This window comes from Plectropomus leopardus, chromosome 15 (genome assembly GCF_008729295.1).
Source record: "Plectropomus leopardus isolate mb chromosome 15, YSFRI_Pleo_2.0, whole genome shotgun sequence".
Lineage (NCBI taxonomy): Eukaryota > Metazoa > Chordata > Actinopteri > Perciformes > Serranidae > Plectropomus > Plectropomus leopardus.
Window position 1 is genome coordinate 5,377,625 of NC_056477.1, and position 27,902 is coordinate 5,405,526.

At 43.3% G+C, this 27,902-nt stretch overlaps 1 protein-coding gene across 1 annotated transcript in view; it reads left to right on the forward strand.

Moving 5' to 3' along the window:
* Nucleotides 1-572: 572 nt before the first annotated feature.
* Nucleotides 573-27,902, forward strand: part of LOC121954435 (homeobox protein Meis1-like) — a 68,826-nt gene continuing 41,496 nt past the window's right edge. The window contains 7 exon segments of the mRNA XM_042501933.1: nucleotides 573-1,285; nucleotides 2,975-3,195; nucleotides 4,364-4,505; nucleotides 4,819-4,869; nucleotides 5,444-5,494; nucleotides 6,778-6,924; nucleotides 16,611-16,722. Coding sequence (XP_042357867.1) covers nucleotides 1,274-1,285; nucleotides 2,975-3,195; nucleotides 4,364-4,505; nucleotides 4,819-4,869; nucleotides 5,444-5,494; nucleotides 6,778-6,924; nucleotides 16,611-16,722 — 736 coding nt within the window. The 5' untranslated portion in view covers nucleotides 573-1,273.

Consider the following 27,902-nt stretch of genomic DNA (forward strand, 5'->3'; position numbering starts at 1 on the left):
AGTGGTAAGAGATCTACAAAAAGTCCAAAACCTGCAAAACTAGATGTTTGGCTGCAGCCTCCACTGTGAATATCATGCGTACATGTTGACAGCCTACCAGGAGCTTAACCTGACTATAAAACTATTATCATGAGCTATTTTTTAACTTATTTTTAAAGATAGGTATGAAATGGATGGTTATAAAGTTAGATCAAATCCAAACTTGATGCAGTTCACACTACATAGGCTTAACATACCTGCAATATCTCACACCAGAGTTGCAAGCTGCTTCAATTAGCCGTTAACAAACTGTTTACAGGCAGAGAAGTGGATGCTGGACGCGTCAATTCCAAAATAAAGACTGTTAAACGGCTCCAAACTGGAGATTAAAGTCAGATTCAGAGACTTGAAGCCGGAGTCATAGGTGCACACTCGCTGTTTATCCCCGTGTTGTTCCAGCTCGCGGTGCGGCTGGCTGGTCTCGCAGGGTCCTCCCACCCCCCCTCCTCTCCGCACGACTTGCTGCAGCCCGGTGCGTTGTGTAAGACGCGACCTGTTATGGCCACCACTACTTCCGGGTTTCAGCAGTCTGGTCCAGATCCTCCGCTCCTCCTCAGCTCAACACACACATCCATTGTACACAAACGGGCAGGCGGCTCACGCATACACACGCACTCACACACATACAGACACACACACACACTCACATCCATACGCACACACGCACAGCATCGATCGTGGCTCCTTTAAGAAAGCCTAAGCCAGAATTATCACCCCACCTCCTCTTGATCTCCTCTAGACGCTTTTGCATAAGAAAATCAAGCCGGGAGCCGAGAGTGATCAAAGAAAACGAGAGGAGAGCTGCTTCATTTTTTAACTGTGATTGTGACCATTAACATTTAGGTGGTGCCGATCCCGTGGAGACGCGCGTCGGACCATCATTCATCCGGTACTTTTTGACAAGCCCTCGCGTTTTGACTGACAGGCGGAGTGGCAAAAAGCCATGAGAGTCGCCAGTTTTGTTTGAGGGGGCTATTTTATTTTCATCCTGGTTTTGGAAAAGGAGCCTGGCGCCGCTGCCCCGAGGACAGCCGAGGACCTATTCGCCGCGCCTGGGCTAAACTTGCGCAGAAAGCGGGGGCTGGCTTCACCGTTCCGTGGAAAAAAGAGACATACGGGATTTTGGCTGAAACATCTTCCCATTTATTTGGATTTTCTTTCTTCATTTCGTCTCCACCCTGGCTCAGAGGGGATTTATCTAAACTGAAAGGACGACCAGGGAGTCAGGAGGGTTATGGCGCAACGGGTACGTAGGGCAATCCCCCCTTCAAAAAGTTTCTCTAAGTCTGCTGTGCTTGAACGCAATCCTGCGCTGTAACGTGGCTTAATGACACACATACCCGCGCGGACACACACTCGCGGCGAAAGTTTTCTGTCCTGACACATGGAGACACGGTTTCATTTTTGGCGTCTTTGGCACGGTATTACGCACGGCCGCACTGGTTTTGCTCCACAAACCGGCCCACTGAGGGACATTGGAAGCGTGATCATATCTCACATCGGCTATGTTTTTCAGATTAGTTATGACAGGCCAGTTACTGGAAGCGAAATGGGGGAGGGCATAGAGGCAAAACAAATCCCCACATTTCTCCTCAACACTGTTCCGTCAAGATTTCATTTAAGTGCAAAATCCTTATTTCACCGTCAGTTCTGCTTCATCACTCTTTGCGTGGCGAAATGTGCGAAAACATGCGAAATTAGCATAATGCCAGTGAGGCAGTTTTTTTAGCAATGAGGTGATGACAAACGCTTTGATTCATAACCTCCAGGACTGCCTCGGAACAGCGGCTGGGATCCTCACGCGGATAGTAAACAGTGTAAAAGCAGGAGATGTTCGGGACACATTTAGCTGCTTAGTTTGGCACCGGAGCTGCACCACGCTGGGGTTTGCACCTCTTTGCCTTTAGGGTCGAAATGCTCAGCTTTAAGTGATAATGCTTTTTACTCTTTCCCCGACACTTGTTTGTCACTTCTGGAGAGCGACATCAATAATTCAAGCCTCTTTTTAATCTGTTAAAGAAGAAAACCTCGAGTAAAGCTTTTATTTTGGCTTGTTGGATCCATGAACCAACATTTGTGCGTTTTAACACGCCGGCATAGTGTTTAATAAGTACCAACCCACAGCGTAAAGACTACATTATTAAACTCAAAACTTGAAAAAGTTTGTATATCCAGCTCCAGTATAACATCGACTGCAAAGCACAACACGCTGCGTTAGTTGCATGCACTAATCACAGTGTGCTTGATGGGTAATAACATGCTGCACCATTATGAGCCTTTAAAATTAGAAAACACTGCAATTAACAAGTTTAAGACATTTGTTGTTGTAAACAGTGAAAACACAGGAAACCAGACTGGTGGTGTTAAAACTAAAGTACTGCCTGCTCAACGATAATAATAATAATAATAATAATAATGTAGTTTTACTTTTTTGTACTCAGTGTTTTTGATCATAGTGGATAATTAATATATATTTGAGCTGCAATGGTCACTGTGAGTTAAAAACAAAAGTAGTTTTTACTTCAAAATAAATGCAGTAGTTTTTCTTCTGCAAACAACAAGTCACTACGACTTCTTAAACTTTTCTTGAAAACGATTAAAATATATTGTTGAAGGGAATTTATTTTGGTTGTTTTGCATGTGTCACAACTGTCAGTATTTTGAAAGAAAGCAGACAGCTCAGTGCGGGAGTGTCAGGACTTCGAATTAAGAAAAATGTTGAAAAATGTCAACTTGTTTTGGAAATTAATTAAACTATTACATTTTTACTTTGCTTATTTAAAGAAGAAAAACAATACTTAAAGTCTCTTCGTCTGCTGAAAATAACTTTTATAATATATTCCTGACTTGTGGTTTTATAGCAAAGTTATAAGTAGAGTTTGAGATATTCCTGTGCATGTGCATTCACTGTGGACCGCGTGTTTGTTGTGTGCAGTACGAAGACTTGCCCCACTACGGGATGGACGGGGTGGGCATCCCGACCACCATGTACGGAGACCCGCACGGCGCCCGGTCCATGCAGGCGGTGCACCTCAACCACGGGCCCCAGCTGCACTCTCACCAGTACCCGCACACCGCCCACACCAACACCATGCCTCCCAGTATGGGCTCCTCTGTTAACGACGCTCTCAAGAGAGATAAAGACGCTATATACGGGTAGGTGCGAGCCTCCGGTGCGCGGGGAAACTCGCTCTCTGGCGGGCAGGCGTGCATCCAGGCCTGGAGGGGGCAGTCGGGGTGGGTTAGCGGGTGCAAAGTCAGTCCCGTAGGAGGAAAAAGACCGGCTCGGTGCCCGGGACAGCAGTGCGTTTCGGTGAAGTGTTTCAGCAAAACATTGGAGCTGAAACTGCTGCAGAGGCGCTGGGGAAGAAAGAAAGGCTGCAGCTTTTCTGTTCTTTTATTTTTTTTCTCATTTTGGAATTGTATGCTTTTAAAGTCAGTCATGGTTATCCCGCGTTTATGCTGATAAACAGTTAAACAATTACTTAATGAGTAAAAACAAATATAGTATATTTATGGAGTTTATCTCGAGTACGTCCTGATTTTAAATTCACAGATTTTTTTGTTTTACGCTTAAGAATAATTATGAGACAAAGTCCACTTTAATTAGAAATTCTATTTTTTTGTGAAGAATTTAAATTTAGTTCTTTTTTTAGTTTCATCCTTTATCGTCAGCAAAATAATTACCTTCTCTCTTGCAACCATTTTAATTAATTGTGTGTAATGTGCCAAGCCTCAGCAAATTAAAAAATATATCATGTTTAAAGGAAATCCCACATATGCATGTCATTTATTAATTTACAGGAGTTAATTAAAAATTCTAAGCATGATATCTTCACGGTGGCTAAACATGCCAGTAACAGTTTCTCCATCTTAGCGCCACACTGACATAACTTTCACCACATTACCAGCGTGCACATATTTACTCTGATGACTTTAACAATAAATAATCAACAAACGTGCGCACATCCAGCCGCCTACAGTGTGAGAGGCTCTCGCCAAACAAACACACACACACACACACACACACACACACACGCACGCACGCACACGCCTGGGATCCAAACGGAGACCTGTGCAAGAAATTGTTTGACTGACTCTAAAGCTTTTATGCTATTAGGCGCGCCTAGATTTAATCACAGAAGTCTGCCCGCTGTTTGCAGCCTTTCTCCGAGCCTCTGCATAATATAATAGCATGGGCTGCAGCAGCAGTCCCCATGGGCGAGTTGTTGAAGAGTAGCATGGCTGGCTAAATCTAGCCTGGAGTAGTCTTGACCCCGGCGCTGTTCTCTCTGGTGACATTTGCTATTGTGTGTGTTCCCAGGCACCCCCTGTTCCCCTTGCTTGCACTGATTTTTGAGAAATGTGAATTAGCGACTTGCACCCCCAGAGAGCCCGGGGTGGCGGGAGGAGACGTCTGTTCATCGGAATCTTTCAATGAAGACATAGCAGTGTTTGCAAAACAGGTCAGGAAAGTTTCACTTTTTTATCTGCGTGCTCGGGCTGGTTGAGCTCTCACCTGCATGCTTTAAGCGTGGAGCTCTTGCTTTTGTGCATAAAGTAAAATGCGTAAAATCTGTGGGTAAAGTGAGAGAAAATAAAAAAGTAGTTTGAAAATGTTTTAATTTCACATACTGTGTTTGCTGTGCGTGAAGTTCGAAATGAATACACGATTGTGTCAGTACTTGCATGTTTCATTTGATCTGACATTATATATTATTTTTAACTTTATAATATTTTATATTCATATATATTTTGTGAAAATGTTTTTGCTTTTAGATTCGGGCAGAAAAGCCTTTATTTTCATCAAATCCAGAATTGGATAATCTGGTAAGATGCATTTTATTTTTTTTAATCTGATAAATAACATTTGTTATATTTTCTCAGAGTATTTTTGGCTGTTGTTTGCATGTTTATGAGCGGGTTGTATTTACAGTATGTGTCAGAGAGCCATGTGGTGCTGAGAGGTTACAGCAGGATTGGAGGTGATGTTCCTCTTTTTGGGGCTGTTTGATATCATGATGGCCCCCGGTTGTATCAGCAGATGAAGGGCCGCTGTTAGAAAGCTGACACAAACCTTTGAACTCTCGCTGGAAAGTTATTCTCTTCATGTTTTCCACTTTGTACAGTTTGGTACTTTGAATGTGATGTTAGAGTACCGTTTTTCCTCTCGATAGTTGGTGGCTAATAGATCTCTGACTCTGAGGCTTATTGCAGCGCCAGGCTGTACTCTATGCCTGCTCTCCATATTGCAATAACGTCCAAGTTTAATATCAGTTCCACATAAAATCCATTCACATGAATATTTTCCTCGTCTTGCAGTTACTTGTATTGAGAAAAACGTGCCTGTTTAATATCAAGAGATGTGAGCAGCTCATTTTTTATTGTTATTTTAATTTTTCAGATGATTCAAGCCATTCAAGTTTTACGATTTCATCTTCTGGAGCTGGAGAAGGTAATATTCTCTCGCCGTTTCTGTCCGCTGTGCCACTTCAGACCTATGGGCTGTATTTGCAGAAAAAAAGTATTTTTGCTAGTCGGTTATAATTAGCGTCAAAATCAATCATGGGGCCATTTCTCTTCCGCGTTTAATCACGACGCAAGCTGTTACAACTGGAACGGATATCTCTGTGCCCAAATCTCCCCGCGTATTTTAATGAAGTTTAATGCTGGCAGAAATTGCGTGCAAGGTGAAACATATAGGCGAACTTTGCGGGTTTTTTAGAAATTATTCTTTGTGGAGGGCAAAAGGCCCCAGGCAGCCATCTGTGGATAGAGGGAGTAGTGGGTGTAAAACTGTGATTTGTCTGCGTATCAGATGGACTACAGTAGCCTGTACAGTCAACTTTAACCCCAACTTTCACATCATGAAACAAGCTGTTAAAAGTTTTAGTTTTTAAAAGTTGTTTCTCACGCACTACTTTTCCTCACAACCTGTGCTGTAAATAAGAGGTTTTAAATTGTAAAAGTGCAACTATAAAGAAAATTTAATGTAAATCACGTTGAAAATGGTTTTCAGTCTCTGAGTGTGTCTGCCCATGTGACATTTTGCCTCTCGGGCGCTGGGATGCGCCGCATTGGCAGTGATAATGTAATAAGTCGACGAAATTAAACAGTTTACCTTAAATGTCAGTCAAGCGGGTCACCCTCCTCTAATGGCCACTACCGGGGGCACCGATGATGAATTTAACACGGGTGTTGAGTGCGTTGTAGCCCCTGAGCCCTCTTGTCACTGTCAATTTTCGACGATATCTCTATTTTGAGAGGAGAAAAATAAAGTTGCTATCACAGTCCGGGTGGAGCGCGCATTGGCACGGCACGGGAACTTGACACACCTTAGCCCGAAGGAGTCCAAAATGATCTTATTTTAGCAGCAAATGTGAAGCAATATTCAAAACTTTTTTTTAAATAAATAAGTAAAATATGACTATATTTAGCCTAATAATTTATCACAGTGCCAGAAATATGCTGCCAGTGATCAGTCACGCTTTTATAATATTTAAATATTTTAGATGCAACAACTGTGCTGTGATCTTCGGCTTTGCCAAATTGCCTAAAAACTCTTCGGGGCTCTTTTGCATGTCAAAGGCTGCCCTGTGCGTGTGTTAGTGTTAGTGTGTGTGTGTTGTGGTTGCACATGCCACTGTTGTGTGATGATGTCCCTTTTGGGGGGTGAGTGTGTGTGACGCCTCTGCTGCCTTCTCTCCCCCCCCACCCCCACCCCCCGTCTCTCTAAAGGTGCACGAGCTGTGTGATAATTTATGTCACCGCAACAACAACTGACTGAAACACCCACAGCGCATCGACTTGGTCATAGACGACAGAGAGGGCGGGTCCAAATCAGACAGCGAGGAAATCACGAGATCATCGGTGGCCCTTGATCAGGTACATCTCTCTCTCTATCTGTGTGTGTGTGTGTGTGTGTGTGTGTGTGTGTGTGTGTGTGTTCTCCCTGCTGGCTATTCAGCTATTCTGGGTCACTACTCGGCTGCGCTGTTATTTGCATATGATTAAGGCCGTTTTACATTCCATCCATCGGAATGAAAAATTTTCTGAATAATGTTGCTATTATTGGCCCATTAAGACTTGAACCCGGAACCGACCTGGGAAGATTAGCTCGAAAAAGCATCGCCATAAACTTGACCTGTTTCATGTCGATTTTAATTTAGCGCCTCTCTCCATTTTTCCTGTCTCTTTTTGAAACCAAAGTGAAGCAGCTCCTCTGCTGTGTTGTGCAGCAGCAGCAGGATGGGCTGCAGACTGTGGGGCTGAGGTGGTTTCTCCACTGTGGAGTTCACGGTTCATTACGCGTCTTGTCAGTATTTTTCCTTAGACATGAGTGCACATTGCTTATCGAGACCCCCCTCTCCTCTTCCTCCTTTATTTCGCTCGGAGCGCACAGATTCAGCACCAATAAGGACGGTTTTATTTTCGAAGCAGCGGGTATTAAAGGTAGATTAGGGAGTGTTTCCTTTTGTGCCGATATCACAGATAACCACAGCCTTCATTATGTGCTCCACTGACTGTTGGGACTCCGGGGACATTGTAGTGTGCGCACAGGCATGACCCTAATGGTCCATACACTGCCGTTAAATAATGATAACAGCAACCGATGATTAGAATTATGCAAATCTGGATTTTCGGCCATTAATAGCGCGAGTCATTTCTGAACGAGACAGGGCTACAGACTGTGAGACCAATAAGTTAAACACTGTAAAATCTGATACTTAAAAAATAAAATCTAGGAAACCTTCAAAAATCTAGATAAATATAAATATTAATCTTAATTGATGTTTACATTATAACTAATTATGAATTTTCGTAAAATTAAGTCATATTTGCTTAATTTTGTTAAGTTTTTGCAACTTAAGTATGCCAAGTTTAGTTAAATCAATCTTTCCAAGTTTTAGCAACTTCAGTAAACTTTACTGAAAGTTTGCCGTGTTATATATCTTTATTCTGCTGGTTGCAAACTAGTCAATCATATTTGTATATTCTTGAACATGTTAAAGAAACAGAACTTGCAGATCTCCTAACTTCATCACTGGGAAAATCCTCTTTGTCATGATCAAGTTATATCAGGTGAACTTTTTTTTTTTGTTGTCATTTTTAAGTTGCAGCACCTCCACAAAATTAAGTAAACACAAATACACTTTAAGCAAACTTCACACATATGTATAAATAAACATAAATTAAGATTAATAATTGTATTTGCTTTTTCAGTGCAGTCAGTTTCTAAGGTTATTTAAAGTAAGATCAACTTGTCAGATTTTACAGTGTAACCCAGAGTTTTAGGGGATGGCTCAGGAGAGTAGCGGCTATGGATACCGATGAGGGAAAAAAAATCAAGTGGCCAAATTAAAGGGATTAGTTGGATAGTCCGACATAAAAAGTAATGAAGCGATTAGGCTAAATAATTTAAATCCGTGGACTTCCATATGGTTGAGTGGCTGGTCTGAGTAGAGAGAGAGGCAGCCACCGGCTTTTATGTTCAGGGAGGGCGGGGTGGGGGGGGGACGGGGGCCCGACAGGGAGGCCCCCCCCCCCCCCACCGCGACTCACCCCACCTCGCCGCGCATGCACTCCTCCACCTCCATCCCCGGCCCTTATGTCTGATTATGGAAATGAGAAAGATCACCCGGAAGATTATACTTCATTTAATCCAGGAACAGAATTAAATAACACAGACGCCACTTGTGCATTTAAGTGTCTCTTTGAACGGCTTGTTGTATTCTCTGGGGATTCAGTTGTCGAAGTTTTTTTTTTTAATATATAGATAGGTCAGGACATTCAATAAAGCCTTATGGTATATAGATATGGAAATAGAGTCTGTTAAAACCCCTGGGTTTCTAGGTATAAGAGGAAAATTATGTTGTGCTTGAGGCACTGATGCAGATCTTTAATTGACTGTAAGATGAAGACATGGCCTATTTTTAATATAATTATGGTCCCTACATAAAGCCAATTCAGGGCAAAACCACATAAGCTTATGTTTACGCTGATGTGACAGAATAATATAAATGACCTACAGGCAGAGTTTGCATTTAAACACAGGGAAAACTTTCTGACAGATGTGTAATATTGAGGGATGGGCTGATGTTCCAGCAGGATAACATGGAGACTGTCCACAGCAGCAGGCTGTGTGTAAATGGGCATATCCAAACAGGCAGAGGGTGCATGCCTCTCACTGCTGAATACTTACATTGTCAATCTAATGGCACTGCACTTCATAAGTTACTTGTGGCTGAATATATATTTTTTGGGGCTATTTTTGTGTGACATCTTATCTGCAGTTGTTAGGCAGTGACATCCTTAACGAATTTGCGTTTGTGTGTGCATTATCTCTTTCCATATGTATTTTTAATATATGCCCTCGGGCATAAAGTTGAAGTGGACTGGAAAAAAATGCTGAGAATTTGCACAAAAGAACAATGTTAACAAGACGGAGAAAGCAGGCTCATTTATTCATAAACCAATTTATTCCAGTGAGGCGACTGTAGCAGAGGAGAAAAAAATGTCAGAGGAAAAAAAAATACTTTGAATTTATTAAACTCAACAATCCAACGACGCTGACTTTCTTGCTGCATTATGCACCCTTGCGTCATGACAGTAATTTTCAGAATATTCTTTACATGTCTTTACATTGCTTTGTTAGGCTGCCTATGCAGGCGAGTATGGAGGGACGCTGAGCGCCCCTTTCAAAAGAAAGCAGAGCATAGCTGAGAGGTGAAAAAGTCAGAGAGGCTCTGCGCTGGCTTGTGAATGCAGCCCAGCCAGTTTGGGCTCACCCTCCTGTGTTTGTGTGTGTCTCTCTGTGTAGGTGTGTGTGTGTGGAAATGTGCATGAGCTGCGTGCGCATGTGTCTACAAGTGTTTGCACATATGTGTGTGTTTGTGTGTACGCCGCCGTGTGCATGTGTGTGTTCAGACTGGCCTGATAAATGCAGCACCCCCCTCAGGTGCTATGTGAGTGGAGTGACTGGTTAGCACCAGTTGGACTTTCTTAACCCTTTCCCTGCCGCTCCCTGGAGAGCTTCCCACCACATTTGCCTCATTTCTCCACTTGAGCAGCACGTTTTCAGTTGCCCCATTAGACACTGACGTCCCGCTTTGAGTTCAGCTGTACACAAACATAAAAGACACAATAAAACTCCATTATTTTCAGTGACTTTTGCAGAGGCCTTTAATGTGGAGACACTTGTGTCCGCACTGTCTGTCTTGCTTGTTGTTGTTGTGGAAATGTGGCAGCAGTCGCTCTGCTGATTGCGTCCCTATTTGCCTGGCTCATGCGTTCACCTCAGTCTAAATAAGCGCGGAGGTATTTCCACGCCGCCGTACGTCATTTGCACAGTTGCCTTTAATTGCGCAGAGAGCACGGGGAGGGGCGCAGCAATTTGCTAATGAACTCCGAGGGCCCGGGCTCTCCGCTGTAGAGCAGAACACTACTAATAGTGCTGAGGACTCACTCCAATTCTCAAGAGCTCCTCTACTTGATTGAGCCATGCAGACTGAAGTGGGGCTGGAAATAATTGAAAATTCCCCTAAAAATATTCTCGGCCTGCCCTTTTGTGGATGTGAGAGAGTCTTCAATGATTATGAATGCTCAGCAGTTGATCTGTTGAGTTAATTTAGTGGAGAGGTATTTTTATATAAGAGCGGCTTTGTGACTTTTTTGGAGATTTTGCTTTTGAAGTCATGTGAAAAGAATGTAAATCAGCCATCAATCTGAAACAACATCCATACATTTGCTGTTTTTCTTACGGCCCGCACAATCTTTCCTAAACAAACCCGGCCTGAGTGAGTTTAATGTTGTGGTCACTGTGTAAGAATTTACTTTTGATAGCGCTATCGTGGTATCTTTTCCCAACAATTGGCACTGTTGTGCCATACAAGTGCTGGTTTCCAGGTCAGTGAGACCCAGCAGTGTTGGTTTAGGTAACTCTGGCGGTCAAAGAGTGACCCCTGGCCCCCTCCCCTCCTAACTCAATGGAAACCCTGACCGCCGGGGTCAGCCGCTATTTTCCTAATCAGTACACCGCTATCGCTAATCTATCCGCTTCTCGTTGGAGTATGGATCAAGTTACACCCGACTAAACAGCACTCACACACACACACGCTCTCTTTCCTCTTTTTTCACTCCCCATCTCTCCTACAGTGGCACGCTGCTGATCTTAATACAAACTTTTGAATCATGGCGGTGATTGTTGGTAATAGCAGCTTTTGTAGTTGAATAGAGGAGAGGTTTGACCCCCACTCGCCTCCTCCCTCCTCCCCTCCCCTGAACTCCCCTTTTTTTCCTTTGGGGAGTGAATGCAGGGCGGCTGTTAAGGATTCAACAAGTGATACAAAGAGGCGACCACGTGACTTGTGTGTTTCTTAGCCTCTTCATTATTGTGGTGGAATAGCAAGTAGGGGTGATTCTGATTAAGCAAATCAAGGCCAGAGTGACTTCAAAGAAACGTCAGGAGCTTCTTATACACTTTCATAGGTTTTTAAACTTTTTTTTTTACTAGGTGCTGGAATTTTTTCAGTTGATTTATTGCTTGTTTTTAAATGGTGCAGTATTGCTGGAAACTAGTGCTTAGTGTCATAGCTATTCTCTTGTGATAGCCACAAAATCCCAATTGCAAATAAAGTTCTTGGCTTGTGTCTCATGTTACTTGTGATGGGCGGCCATGTCTGTCCCCGAGGCCTGCTGTGGTTTCTTTGGCTAAGTAAACAATAACCTGGCTTAACACATGTGTACTTAGCTAATGGAAAGTTCCTCTCCCCCTTAACCCCCTGCGCGCCTCTGACAATGGCCACCGTCACAAACAGCCCGTCTCCAAGGGATCCACCGAGAACATCCCAGCAGCGCAGCGGCTGCGAGTCGAGCTAGGCTAGGCTAACGAAGAAGAAACCACAGGGAAAAACATGTCATTAAGAAATTACGCCTGCCTTTTCATTCACCAGCGGAAAAAAAAGAAATATGCTTTGTTTGGGGTTAGATAGCGCGGAGGGGAGAGCACTCGAGTTAATGTTTTTGTTTGGATTGCAGCTCGCAGAGAGTAAACAAGGAGTCTGCAGCGAGAGCTGAAGTGGAGGAGGCCACAGAGAAAGAAAATCAGTTTGTCAGTTTCCGCGAGTGTCATCTAAATGGACTTTGAAAGCTCTGGTAATTATCTCAAACATGTAATTATCTTTGGTTGTCTCTATGAGGTTAACCCACCAGTTTTAAAAAGCCGATTGAAGAGTACCTGACGGCTATTCAGTGTAGCATACTTTACTTACTCAGGAGACCAAATCCAGTTTTCTCCCTCACCCCCTTCAGCAATTATAAGGTTATTTCTTCTTTCTTTGTCTATTGTGAAGAGTTAGGGAGGAAGGGGAGTGCAGAACAGAATGGGAGGGAGGAGGGTCTTATGCTCTCTCACTCCTTTTTTTTTTTTTTTCCTCTTTGCACCACGCATACCATTATCAGCCCCTTCTTTTCATTTTGGAAGCACTAATATTGCAGCGAGGGGAGGAGAGGGGTGGAGAGCGGAGGAAGCCGAGGTAGTTGGGCAAGCACTTGTCTGGCCGGTTATCAGAGAGGCAGATCCTGCTTTATCTAGTCACAGTGGAAAGCAAAGTAAACAAGAGTTTACAATGGCTGGCCTTTCAGCCGCTTTCACTAACAGCTTCCCCACCAGCGTTCAGCAGAGTGGGAGAATGTGTCCGGAGTTATTGCGGGCCATCTCGCTGCTGCAGCCACATCTCGCAGGTTTCAACTTGAGGAAGCAGTGCTGCTGCAAAGGTCAAAAACGGTGTTAAAGAAAACAACCGCAGAGAACATATGCACCAAAGCATTCTGGGGGATGGAGTAGCCCAACTGTCATCTTTGATTCAGATGTACCACCCCTGAAGAGTGTATGTGTGTGGGGTTATTTGGATATTTATGTCTGTGCCGTTAAGTATGCACATATGATTATTCCCGCACGCTCGCTGGCACGCAGTGAAAAGTAAATATCCATATCATCACAAAAGATATTTCAGAGTGAGGGAAGAGGGGAGGGTTTGGGGGCAAAGCACAACAACCTTAACCATTTTCTTTATTATTGCAAATGAATTGGCAAGGCAACATTTCTTGCATGAGCGCTTGTATGATATGGGGCCTGGCACAGCGAGAAAGGGAAGCCCCCCTCGCATCTTAGACGCGGCACAATGAGAATGCATTGGATTGGAATGCCTCACCGATCATAGCGGAATCAGAATTTCCAGCAAGGAAAATCTTTTCATGGCGAATTAGGGTGGTGGAAGGAAGAAAAATGGTAATGAAAAAAAGAGAAAAAGGAAAAAAAAAAAGGTATGCACGGCTCACAAACAGGGTTCCCTCCTCAGCTTGGCGCGGCAGATTTAAGAACTTTAGCTAAAGCTAGGCAGAATAGAATGTGGAAAATTGAATTTACTAAACAATTAAGCATTGAATTAATCTACATCCCGCTCAGGAGAGAGCGAGCGGGAGAGACAGAGAGGGGGAGAGGGCGAGAGACCACGGCGGCTCATTAAGGGGACATAGAATAAATCAAGTGTGTAGCTATGTGTGCAGAGCGACAGCTCTCTCTCTGTTTCCTCGAGCTTTTTGTTAATGCATCGATTCATCTTGTGGATTTACGTATCCCATGTTTTAAAGGTGAACCTCTACATTGTGCTGCAGTCGTATTGGCACAGGGTGTGTGTGTGTTTTTTGTCCCGGTGTGTCATGTGGTCAAGGTGTGTGCTTTAGTAAATATGGTCTGTAAGTATGGCGGTGCCGCAGTGTGTTTGTTGAAGGTAGATAAAAAGTGTTTGTGTGTGTGTGTGTGTGTGTGTTAAAGCCAAGTGACCAAAAAAGTATGTTAGTGCACACACATGCTGTGTGACCTGTGTGTAGTGGCATGTGTGTGTTGTGTGATCTCAGCCGTGTGTGTATTAATTGAGTGTTAGATCAGTGCCGGGCCTGTTCCGTCCAAGGGCGGCCTGTGATTATAAATAAACTCCCCGTCCCCGCGGAGATGCCACCAGGCCCTGTCTCAGCCCCGCCCCCTTTCCCATGGGGCCTCAGCGGCCACCTCCCAGCAGGCAAAGCGCTCTTTTGTTCAATTACAGCTAATGCAGTAGTTTGCCATTTCCCCCTCCACTTTCTAATTATATTTTCAAGTGGAATTTGTAACAGAATTAAAACAAAAAGAAAAAAATATCCTCTTTGCGAGCAGAGGCTCTTGGGTTTTTTAATACTTGCCGTCCGACATCCCCGGGGTACTGTACTATTCTTTTTTTTCACAGAGCTCTGAATAAACAAGTTCTGCTCATTTTTAAAAGCTGCGCTTTTTGGAGGAGCTGGCAGAAGCCAGAGTTAACTGTTTGCGCGCTGAGCATGTGGTCTGGATTACCTCACTTCTGATGTTCTGCGGAGTTACTCGGTCATGCCGGGTGTTTCATTTTTCAGCGTTCTACGGCCAGCAAAAAAGAATTTGTAAGAAAAAAAGACCGTCGTAGTATCTTATCCCCGTTAAAATCAACGTTTATCTACCCAATCACCATCCTAGTCATGCCTTTGTGCAGCGACTTTCCTCTTTATTGCAAAGCCTCAAAGCCTAATTTGGAAAACAACGATTGTATCGTCCATGTAAGCACTGGATTATAATTTCATAGCCCAGGAACATCAAACGGGCTCTAATAGACCCCAAATGTGTTGAATTTGCTGACTTGTATATTCTCCTCTGTTATTTTATTCCTTCTACATTTTGTTTAAAACAAACCCTGTGTCATGAATTAATGTCTGCTCCTTTTTTTTCACAATTCTAAACCTCGGCTTCAAATCCTCCTCGCAGAGGCAGCGCTGCTTGTAGTATCCCAATTGAAACCAGTTGTTCCCCAGTGTATTTCTCTCTTCTCCCTCCTCTCTTCCTCCATCTGGGTTTCTATCACTCATTTCGTCACGTAGCCCTAAAAGCGTCATGCGAACACCACATTGCCCCTTGATATCTGCTTTATTCGATTTGACAGAGCAAAGATAGGCTGACGCGGGCGACAGTGTGGGCTGCAGCGAGTGTTTGCGTGTGCGTGTTTTGTTTGTTGCGTGTTTGCTTGTGAAAGCTAGCTGCGTGTGATAAGACATTAGATTCCATTTCCTTGTATTTTGAAGTCTCTCTTCTCTCCTGTCCTCAGTGCTAATGTTGCTCTACAGAGGCACTGAGAGATAAGAGGCAACATCTGGTTAAGTTTCAATAATGTGTAGCAGTTTGTACGGGGAGTGTGTGATTTCAGTGTGTGTATCTATCTCTGTAAATGTGTGTGCGCGAGGGAACTTCCCATGTTAGTATCTGACTGTGTGTGTTTGTGTGTATAATGTGTGCTTACCTGTGTGTGTCTGAACACTATTTGTTGTGGGTTTATGAGTGTTATTCCTCTGTCCTTCTGTCGGGACCATTTGCTCCCTAAAATCCTGTGTGCAGCTGACACTCATCTGGCCTACGACTGTCCTTTACTCTTAAACACACACACACACACACACACACGCACACACTTTACCATATATAAACCCAGGTCTCGCGAGTCTCTTTTGTCGAGTCAGCTGCTTGCGTTCATCTGGTATTTTTCTTGAAGTCGTAGAGTAAGGAATGAACTTCCACTCTGCGGTAATACCTCAACTTTTTCATTTGTCTATATAAAGTTTTAAGCCAGCTCCAGTTCGCTTGGTCCTGCAGTAATTTGGTTTCATTTTTTGTTTGAGAAGAGATTGTGGGAAAACTTCAGCTTATTTGGTTATGTCTCTGTCTTGGCTCTGCTTTCTCAAAATGAAATTTAAATCTACATTAGCGGGATTGGTCATCCATTTTTTGTTTAATTTTTGGACAAAACAGAGGATTTGTACTTATGTAGCAATACTTTGAGTTATTTACCTCTCTCTCTCTCTTTCTCTCTCTCTGCTCTGCTCTGCTCTGCTCGGATGACATCACTCCCTGGCGCTCGCTGCGGCCTATCTTAAGTTGTAGCTGTTTTGTATTTTCATCTGCTAGTGGTTTGAGCCAAATGGAGGCAGCCGTGGATTGCATGCCTCAGAAAGCTGGGAACTAATACAACATGTTCGCTCGCTATTCGTCTGGGCCGTTCTCCTCATTGAGCCCCCATAATCCTCATTCCATAAGATTGTTGTCGGGGGCTCACACACACACACACACACACACACACACACACTGCGTGACTGGGCGGAGAGTTTGCAAATTTTGTTTGGAGTGTGTTTGTGGACGTGCTTCTGCATAATGTTGAGTATATGTAGACAAAAGTTTTCAAAAGAAGATAATAAAATAAAATTTGCACATTTTAAAAAATAAAATCACAATTAAACATTAAAGCAACATTATGCAACTTTTAATTGATTGCTGAGTCTCTTTCCCAGTTCGACAATACAGACCCAAAATGCCAGTTTATGACAATTTGGGAATAAGACTCATCAATCAGCTAAAGTTGCATAATGCTGCTTTAACAACTAATGATGGAAGCAAAACACACTGAGTTGAGATTAAGTTAACTGACTGGTCTCTCTGTCCACTCTTTCTCTTTTTATAACAGACGTCCTGGAACAGGGATCATGATGACACGGCGTCCACACGCTCTGGAGGAACGCCGGGGCCGTCCAGCGGCGGACACACATCACACAGCGGCGACAACAGCAGCGAACAGGGTAAGACACTGACTTTCTTCTTTTTCTTAAATTAGGTGGTGGAGAAAAGGAGGACAGGGACGCAGTTTACATGTAGATCAAGGTGCTGGGTGTTTTATATCCGCTGCTTTATATCATGATAGAAAAGTTTACTATGGGGCGCCCAGTAGCTCACCCGGTAGAGCGGCCGCCCCATAAGCTGAGGCTGTGTCCTCGCCATAGCGGTCGGGGGTTCGATTCCAACCATCCCTTTGCTGCGTTGCTGTGTGCGTCTTTCCCTCTCTCTCTCTCCCCTTTTCCCTTTTATGCTGTCCTATCTACACGTGCGGCTAGTAACTCACAGTGAGGTCAGAAGTCACGGTCAGCTCTAAAAGAACATTTCTGGACATGCTGGTCTTTGGTTGTCTTGCTGAGGGACACATCGGCAGAGTAAATGTGTTGCGGTAGATGTCCCATTCTCAAGTCTTAAGAGCAGTGTCTGTCTTCTGGTGCCACACCGGCAATGTGTGTCTGATGCTTCAGTCTGTCAGCATTCAGTCTGTGTGGCATCTGATCGGTCGTGTTTGTGTTCCTGCTTGTATCATTATAACTCAGACTTCATAGTTTGTGTCCTGTTTGACTACATCATTTGCCGGAGCCCACGCCACCACTTTTTTCTGCTCTCTTTCCCTTTTCTGTTGTCAGATTGACCCCTTATCATGAGATGGTCATGGCAATTTTTGTGTTTTAGTAATATTTGATTGCATGCACCTGTTTGAGGAAATTAAGTTAAAAATAGAGACTTTTTAGACAAATGATAAGTCATATCTCTTATCTAGAGGCAATGACTTTGAGGCTCACAGCTTCATGTTGCTTGCATCTTTGACAGTCTGTGTACTTGAACGTAGACTGAAATGCTTTGGGTAGGAATTGTTAACTAAATGTGCAGAGAATTTAATTATGATTTACTCATTTTTTCATTGAAATCATGTTCAGCCTTAAATTTAAAGAGTCTAACACATTTATCTACACTCCTTCGTGGACTTTTTTGACATTAATCATTAGTCATATCTCTTATCTAGAAGCAATGGCCTTGAAGCTTGCAGCTATTACGACATGTTGCTTGCATCGTTGATGGTCTGTGCACTTGAACTAAATTGCTTTGGGTAGGAACTGGTAACTAAATGTGCACAGGATAAAATGATTATTTACTTGATTTTTTTCATTGATGTTGTGTTTAGCAGCAAATTTAAAGGGTCTGATGTATTTGTCTACACAGCTTTGGCCAGACAGCTCAGCCAAGGCTGGACATGTATGCATTCTAAGAAAATGCATGTCTGTGTGTGTGTGTGTGTGAGGCAGCGGTGGGAGGATGGGTTGGCGTTGGTGGGGCGGCGCTGCAAACAAACTGTAGGCAAAAAAGCAACTTCATATATTATTGAAGGCGATGTCAAGGCGAGCAGTTTGCAGGGTTGCCAGTGCCAGGAGGCAGAGCCTGGGTGGGAGCAGAGAGCGCCGCCATGCCTTCCACTCCGATGAGCAGCCATTTATATAGTCAACACACACTCTCTGTCTCTCTTTGTCTCTCTGTCTGTCTCACAGTCTGTCTCATCCTCTCTTTCTGTGTCTTTCACACACATTCTCGCTCTCTCTCGCACTGTTATTGCTCGACACAGGAGCTGAGGGACGGAGAGGTGAGACATGAGTGGAGATAAAAATGAAAGATAGAAGATGTGAAAGAGGAGAATGGACTGATAAAAAAAGTGGAATTACAGTGAAATAGGGGAAGACAAAGCAAAACTGTGTGTATGTGTGTGCGCCTCTACCTCTGATGACTAATGGTCTGGGGCAGCCAGGCAAGATCTGATTGGTCGCTCTAATGAGTGTGCTCTGTGCCGAGTTTGGGCTCCTGCTTCTGTGACCTTTGGCCTCTATTGACCAAACTGACACTTCATTTTTCACATCTTTCCAATTATAGGCCCGCTCCTTATGTCGGCCCGCCTCCTCTCACTCTCTCTGTCTCTGTCTCTCTCATCATCATCTCTCTCTCTACCTCCTCACCCCCCCTCCCCGATTGTAGGTTTTTGTTTGTTGTTGAAGTTCATTAGAGGGTAAAATGTGGGGTAGTGTGTGTATACATGTGCATGTTTGCCATGTCTATGTGTGTTGCTGTGTGTCAGCTCAATGAATGAGGTGCTTTGATTTGTCCAAGTGTTACAGGAGAGTTGTGAGCTAGGCTTGCATGTTGTTTTTGAGTTATCTCCGGGTCCTGAAATGTGTTTTCTAAATTTGGTAAATGATGGAACAAAGTAGTAAAATGACTTAAAATTTCATTACCATCTGTGTCCCGTATCAAATTATTGAAAAGCTTTGGTAGAATTAAAAGAAATAAAATACTTTTCATCATGTGTAAACACAGATGGAACAGATTTAACAGAGCTTTATTAATTTTCTAGCTTTTCTCTTTGTAGATCTTAGGTGTACACATTGGCAGAAATGGAATATCTTATAATAAGTATGTTTTTTTTAGTGTATAATGACCTAAAAATAAGAGTTATTGTGTTTTCATTACCTTAGAAAAACCCGTTTATTTATAGGTGTGAGCCCTTGCTGATATAGATCACCATTTTTCTACAGTAGCCCAGAATGGACAAACCAAACACTGGCTCTAGATATGGACATTTGCATTTTTTGAATAGAGAGCATCGAAAAAAACCTTGAATTTTTTATGTGAAACTGCTTTATTGCAGTGTTTCAAACTACTGGGAACCCAACAGACCTCTGCAGATAATTCAGCTCTGGTAAAATCCTCCCAAAAGTCTGGATCTTAAGTTATCAGAGAAAAAAGGTGTGCACACATTAGCAGGTGTTATGTTAGTGGTCTGTCTCCCATATGCTGAACAATGTTGGAGAAGCACTGTTTTGCAACATGAAACTGCTTTATTCTGTGTTTTCAAATAAGCGTGTCCATTAGTTTTAGAGCAGAAGAGACAACTGTGTCTAATTTAGCTCATATTAAAAACCTCCTGAACGTGTAGATCAGAAAATAGATCAGCACAAATTCAGTTGTCAGAGATGTGTTTTTACTTGATTTAATCACGTGGTCTGTTTGTTTTGGAGAGGAGGAGACCTCTGTGGATAAGTTGGCACCCAGTAAAAACCACGCGAACAATGAACCCTGAAATGATTCCAACGAGGACCAACCCTAAATATCACAAACTGGACCTTTAATAATATACATTTTCCACTTACACAACATTGCCAAAAAACATAAAACCAGGTGTCCACATACTTTTGGCCACGTGGTGTATTTTCTGAATTTAGGCTTTTAAACCCAGATAGCATTAAACGGCTCTTTCATACCTTTCTGAAGCCTGCAGACACCCTGATTTCCCCATGTATGAATGTGACTGCTTTGTTATTGTGATGTTTATGTGCAGGAACACGCATGCACACACACACACACACACACACACACACACACACACACACAGTGTTGAGCATCAGGACACAGTGACAACAGTAAATACCGGAGGACATCTTGGACCGGTTTCAGGTTTATATGGGTTAAGAGCTATCACTGCCACGTCATATTGGCTCTGGCAAATTGTGTGTCAGTCACTTGGTAATCCCAGTAAGCTGGTTATTTATCTGTTTGGCACTTTGCTCGCTCTCTCCCCGACAGCTTCACCCCGCTGTCTCTCCTCCCTCTCTCGCTCGCTCTTTCATCTTCGCATCCTCCCTCTCTTCTCCAGTTTTCCCTTGTCTCCCACCTACTCTCGCGTCTCCCTCTTTCATTTCGCTCTCAGTCGGTTTCTGTCTTCTTGTGAACCCCCGTGCTTTTTTTCTCTCTCCTCCCCCTTTTTTTCTTCCATGCCTCCCACTCGCTCTAAAACACTACCTTTGTTTATCCTTCTTCTTTCCCTTTCTCTCACCTCTCTTTGTTCTCTCCTTCTTCCCCATTTTTCACATCTCTGTTTTTCCTCTTTGTGTCTTTTTGTCTCATCTCTCTTCTTCTTTCTCGCTATGTTTTGCTCTCGTCTTTCTTTCTCTTGTTTATCTTTTGCACTTTCCCTTTCTCGTCTAATTTGTTCCTCTTCCTTCTCGTCTTTCTTTTGCAGTTTAACTTCCTTCCTTGCATCTCTTCTCTCTTTCTTTCCTCATTTCCGCCTCTCATTTCTTCATGTTTCAGTCTTGTATTTACCCCCAACTCTATCTCTCTTCCACCTTTTACAGATTGCTTTCTCCCTGACCTTTCCCTCCCTGTCTCTCTCTTCCGCTTTCTTCATTTTCCTCCCCTCTGCCTGTAGAGCTGAACAGTTAATGGCCATTTTTCTCTCCTTCTTTCCCCCATCTATCCTTCACTCTGCCCCTTTACTCCTTCTTTCAAGCCGCTCTCCTTCCACACCTCATTCCTTACTCAATCTTTCTCCTATCCTCCCTGTTAGTCTCTCCATCTTTTGCCTCCGTCTTCCTTCCTCCCATCCTGCTCGTCCAGCAGAGCGAGACAGCTCAGAGGAAGGGTGCTGGATGGTCGAGGGTCCTTTAACTAGTGTACTCCGGTCTTCTCTCTCAGCCTTTTTTCGGAGGCTATTCCTGAGACAAACACATGCTCCGCTCTGCCCTCTTCTCTGAACGGTTCACTGCCCACTGGTATCAAAATCCCCATCTCCACCCGGAAATGTAGCATTCACACTCTTAAATCCAAGAGCTGCAGGAACTGTGAGGATGTCTCAGCGTTACGTAAGATCAGAGGCCTCCACAAGCATGTTTTTGAGCTTGATTACAGGAGAAGGCTAATGCAGTGTAATTGATATAGTAATAATGTGCTTTTTATGCCTCCGTGCCACGGTGGGAGGCATTATGTTCTCGGTTTGTTCGTCTGTCCGTACATCAGACACATTCTTGTGAATACAGTATCTCAAGAACACCTCGAGGGCAATTGTTCAAATTTGACACAAACATTTACTTTTGCTCATTGATGAGCGTTTGGTGGTCAAAGGTCATGGTCCTTGTGACCTCATCAGTCTCATTCTTGTGAATGCATTATTGCAAGAAAACCTTGAGGGACTTTTTTTCAAATTTGGCGCAAACAATCACTTAGACTAAAGGATAATCTGTTTAGATTTTGGTGCATTCCTCTCATTCTTGTGAATGCAATAACTCAAGAATGTCTTGAGGGAATTTCTTCAAATTTGGCACAAACGTTCACTTGGACTCAAGAATGAACTTATTAGAATCTGGTGGTTGAAGGTTAAGGGCAAGGTCATGGTGACCTCATAAAACATGTTTTTGGCCATGACTCAAGACCTGTGGGTGCCCTCCTGGAAACTGTGCTGATTGTATAGCTCTTCTGTGCTGCCGGGGGGAAGATGTGTGTGAAGCATCCATGTTTTCACAGACATGGATGTAAACTGTAAGTGTGACCTGAATGCTGAGCGGAGACATACAACCGCCTGGTGGTATATTTAGTTAGAAATGAGAAATTCTTGAACCTTTGATTCATCAGCAGGTGTTCTGCAGTGATTTGTCATTGCCGCAGTTTGAATGTCAGTAATTAGATAGTTTTTATTTTTGCATGTGGTGACAATGCTCACATGCTGAGTTCCTAGTTATGGGTGTTTATGCTTTGACCAAAATGCCAGTGGTATTTTTCAGCACTAAATTCCACTGACAGTCTGAAAAAAATGGAGGGAGGATCACATTTGCTTCACACATGTCATTAAAATCAGTCCTGGGTGTCTCCTCTCTCCCGAAAAGAGCAGACAAAGAAGAAAGCCTCTTATTTTTCTCCACCCTTTCTCTGGGAGGTCTTTGTAAACATCCAGCAAGCTTCGACAGGGCGAGTCGAAGAGCGGCCCTGTAGTTAATTAGTCCCACTCTATTAGCCCAGCTGTTTGCTAGCTAGTTCCTACCAACCGGCCCCTTTGTTTAATACCCAGAAGCCCTCTGGAGAAGCCTCATTGTAGCTGTTGTTGCCTTGGATCATGCTTCTCTGTGAAGAGTAATGCTCGAAGGGCAGAGGAAAAGCCAACAGATCATATATGCCTGCGATGGAGGGGGGGGGGGTCCCTCACGGACATGAGCGGGTCTTTTTCTCCCAGTATAAAGTACTCCTCTTTGCCTGTGTGAATTTGTAAGGACACCCCTTGGCTTCTCCGAGGGCCTGGCGTGCGAGGGAAACAGAATAACATTCAGGCAGTGAATCGGGCAGCTGCAGCGATGTCGAGCGGGGCAGAGTGTTTGCTCTGTTTTTGAAAGCTACAGGGTTTCCCTCTCCGCTTGTCAGAAACATCCAGGGAGAGAGGCGATGACTGGCGATATTAGATATGTATCACCAATTACCCAGACCGTTTGTAAAGAGTACAGTGTGCTGCGCCAAGGCAAATAGCTCCCTGTAAGGCGATGTGTTAGTGTCTGCATACATTTCGAGTGTCTGAGTAGTGGCCTGAGATTTCTGCTTGTTGGTCCGATATCTTGCTCTGAGGGTTTTTTTCTGTGTCTGGTGCAGATGGAGGAATGCTTGAAAATTATGCTGATATTTACTGTTTGATCGACCTAAACTGTGCGTATGTCTGGTGTAATGTGTGTAGATCATAGTCTAGTAGAGCAGTTCAGTTCTGCTGCACGAGGTCTTGTTATCCTTGAGCTAATTGCTCCAGTCTGTACAATGAAATGCCTGCATATTTATTGTTCTTGGTGATTAAAGTAATTTCAACTTTGAGGTATGAATGAATGACAGAAGGAACCAAATACTTTAACATATGGAAAAATTACAAATACACCAAGGAATCTACTGAAAAGTATCACTTAAAGGACCAGTGTGTAAGATTTAGGGGAATAAATTGGCAAAAATGGAATATGATATAATAAGTATGTTTTCTTTAGTGTTTAATCACCGGAAAAACAGAATAGTTGTGTTTTTGCTACCCTAGAATGAGCTGTTTATATCTACATAAGGAGCAGGAGGTAGTTTATTGAGATCAACATGTTGCACCGTCATGTTTCTGCAGTAGTCCAGAAACATGAAGCCAAACTTTGGCTCCAGATATTTGTGTTTTCTATCGGCCGTCGTAATAAGATGCCCAACTGCAATGAGCAGTGACAGATTTACACAGTTTTTAACCTGAAAGTGCTTTATTCGTTGTTTATGGCTGTTTAAATTGCCTGGTTTATTTGTTTTTGAGAGGAAAAGACTTCTCTGGATAATTTAGCTTCTGGTAAAAACCTCCTGAATTAAAAAAAAGTGAAGGAATTCCAGCCGGGAAAGAAGTGTGAGATGACTGCAATTGTCAAATCACCGCCACCATATCCCCCTAAATTTTACACACATAACCTTTAAATGAAAAGACTCATGGAGGAAACCTCTGCCTGAACATTTGCTTGCTGAAATCCCAGCTGGAGGATGTGGCACTTTTCTCCCTCAAAACATTTGGATAATCTGCTTTGCCTGTTTGAAAAAGCAAATCAGACATTATTTGAATATAATTTCCTTATACAGCTTCATCCCGTTCATTCTGAATGACTGTATATAACCTCCACCGGCTGTGAATCCCCATCGATCAGACTGGAATATTCCTGATGTTGTCATCTTTCCATCTATCCATTCATCCATCCATACACCCTCCGACCTCTGTGCCCTCCAACAAGGTCAGGCCACAGAGGAGCTGTTGCTCTCTGTCTCCTCATTGGCCGGTCTCCAGGGCCGAGGCGAGCAAACGGGGACATGGACAGGGGTGCCAGGCAATCAGCAGCCAGATCCGGCTCATCCAATCATTCGGCTTCACGTGGCCCCCTCAAAGTCACCGATTAATTGGTCCGATTGTCCAGTAGACTGGAAGAGAGAGCTGTGTGTGTGCATGTGGTGTGTGTGTTTGTGTAGCTTTTCTCTCCCACAAGCCCTTAGCTGCTCTTTAAACTTCCTGTTAGTAGGAATGTGTGTGTGTGTATGGCCACTTTGAGGGTATAAATTTGACAACTTGCAGTTTAAGAATTCTTATTTAGTGAAAAACAGCAGTGTTTTAATGTTTAATTTAACGATGGCTGAACTATGTGGTGATCATAAAGTGACCAGATGCTAATATAAAAAATCAATAATTTTTATAAGCATTCTTTTGTGCACATATCAGAATCTCTAAGTGTTAATTATGTTTGTACAAGCATTAAAAAAAAGCACAAATCTGCAGAGAAATGGTACTTTTTCGTGTGTTGGTTGTCTAGACGTTATCGAGGATGCTTCCCGGTCCGGTAATTGTCTTACTGGTGTCCAGATTTCCTGGTAATCTGTTTAAATGTGAGGCTCTGTGGGTAGATAAAAGGTATGTGGTTCCCTTGATTAGTCTGCAGTCTGTATTACTGGAGGTGTGTGTGTAAGTACAGTAGCTGGCAGACACAAACAAGAGTCTCTCTTTGATTTCCTCTGAGCGTGAACACAGGGAGAAGGAGGGAGAGGAGGAAGAAGACAAAAGTGGAAGAAAAAGAAAGAAATGGCATAATGAGAGAGGGAGATAAAGAGGAAGGAAGAGCGAATGCTGTGAAAACATTTTGATGCTGACTGGAGCGGAGTGTGTTTGTGTGTGTGTGTGTGTGTGTGTGAGAGAGAGAGAAAATCCTACAGTGAGTGAGGAAAAGAGAGTCGGAGCAGTTATCCCTGATGAGTGTGTTAAGTGCTGCTGAGTGTTGTTTGGGAGTCTATTGAGGCGTATGCAGCGCTGCTAGCAAACAGCAATATCTTCAGTGCCAGTTCAGAGGTGAGAGAGCTGCGTTCTGGCCACCTAAAGCTCGCTATGTGTCCAAAAGTGTGTAAAAAACTGTTCAGGGTCACAAGAGCCTTACTTTCAGTTCACACGCTGTTTATGAAAATCAATATTTGAGAGGCATAAAGGGTAATTGCGTCTCAAAACAACTTGAGAAAACATCCCACGACAAGCCAGCGTTGCCGGTAGGAATGTTTATTCAGCCTCAACTGGATTTACTGCATCTCAAACATTATTATCTGTGGTTACCTGGGAAAAGACATGTTTGTCCTGTTAGTGTCCAATCATGACGTCCCTCTCTCAGATTCACTGAGATCTTTATGACCTCGCCGTATCGCGGCGGCCGACGCGTCCACCAACATGTAGTGATTCGCCTGGCGGAAAATGATAGCCCTCTATGACTTTTTATTGCCATGCAGGCAATGAGCAAACTCACAGTGGCCTGAGTTTGCCCCTCTCGAAAAAGAGGAAATTGTATCAGGTTCCCACAGCGAGGGGCCAGTTTGCTTTTAAGATTAAGGCTGGTGTCACCGGGCCGCTGGGGTCGTGTGGAAGAAAGAATCAGAAATACGAGTAAACAAAGTGACTTCCTCCAACCTCTCCCCTCCTCTGCTCTGCCTCCTTTTACACATGAACGGCTTTGTCAGTCACTAACTTGTGTTTTATTGCTTGACTTACTGAAAGTCTGTGTGAAGATAATAATGATAAAACAGCTTGATAAGGCTTCAGAGGCTATTTGAGTGTTTGACTTTGGGATTTATGTGCTGTTTAGCTGAGCATTTGTACACAGCATCATGTGAGCTTCATATTTGCACATATCGTTTTTATATTCCCTCACAGCTTCTGTTGCTCTTTACTGTATGCCCTCACTACATCCTCGTTCTTGTCTTTTGGTAATAACATTCAGAGGAATCCTGTGCATATTTTGAAGGTGAATAAAACGTTTCCTCCTGTCTATCTGTTACATTAAATCTCCCCTGCATTCACTCAGTCTGTCTCCCTCCATCTGTTGGTTACACGTGGGCATGTTTGCATGACCAAAGAAATGCAAAGTCTAGCCCAGACCATTACAATATGCCTTGTGTGCACAATTTACATGAAATACATATTCATTCATGACATGCATGCACACGAAATAGCTTCTCCCTCTTTCTTCTCCTGCCTCTCATATGCCTTGCCTCAGTCTTTGCTCTCACTCAGGATATCTTCTCTTTACAAAGTCTGTAAAATGAAAACACGGGTGTCATTTATGTCTCTTATTTCTGACATTTTTTGGACTTATTTTACCCATAAATGCACCTGGATCACACCGTTGCTGCTGCTCCGAGAAAGCAGCCGCTCGTTTAAAAACAAAAAAAAAGAAAAGAGGTTCCACTTCATTTGCTTCGGTGAGGGAGTGCAAGCAGGAGGGAAATGTATCTTTAGCTCCAATGTTATAATTGTGGCACGCTAATGATGTAGACACATTCTCGCTGTCTGTTTACAGGAAGCGCTCTTCTTTAATTTGCGACTGGCGTGAATGCCAAATGCCTATATCTAATTACTGGTGTTTGCTAAAAGATACTATTTACACACTTTTTGCCTCGTAGAGGTCTCTCATGTGTCGGGGTGGGGAAATTATGACAAGAAAAGTTAACAGTGTAAACGTGGTAAAGACTTTTTAAAATTTTTATCTACCCTTTTTTTCTGTCTGTCTGCAGGAAGTTGAAATTAGAATCTTTCCAGGCGTGATTTGTACATTTAAATATGTACAAGTGTTCATTCAGTGCCTCTAAATTCAAGATCGTGTTTGAGAAGTGTCAACTGAGGACTCAGTGTAGGTTTATTTCTGTATGAAGCACCATAATTTGCATCATTCTCATGTAATCATGGCCTAAAAAGAAGATGCCACTTTTGTCAAATTACTGGATATCTCCTTTTGGAAGGGAATTCTTTAGCTTTGATTTGCAAATGTAAACAAGTCGAAATGTGGTAATGCGCTTGTCATGCAAATGAAAAAGAGGTGAGGGGGGGGGAGAAAGTTGGAGCATGCTCATTCACTTGTGAAATTATTTGTGTGTTTGCGCTGAGGGTCTTGTGTTCTTGCCGTGGGAAAATTGTCATAGTGCAGAATGGTGACAAATTTGGAATTTGTCACCATTCTGCGCTCCTTATTTAGTCTGTTTCCAATTCAGCTCCAAATTGCCTGGGATCACACAGGGACACACACATGCACGATACACACAGACCCGTACGAGCTCTCACAGACAGAAAATGCCCTGGTTCCTAATCGTGGCCGGTACAGGTTCACAGGGAATCACAGCCACTCATCACTGACGTGTCACAACGCATTACATCTGGCCGATAAAACAACCTTAAACTCTCTCTCTCTACTCTGTCTTTCCATTTCTCTCAAAGCTGACTGTGCCTCCCTCCTCCTCCTCCTCCTCTCTTGAAAAGGAGCTGAGCTCAGGGCCCAGGAGGCCT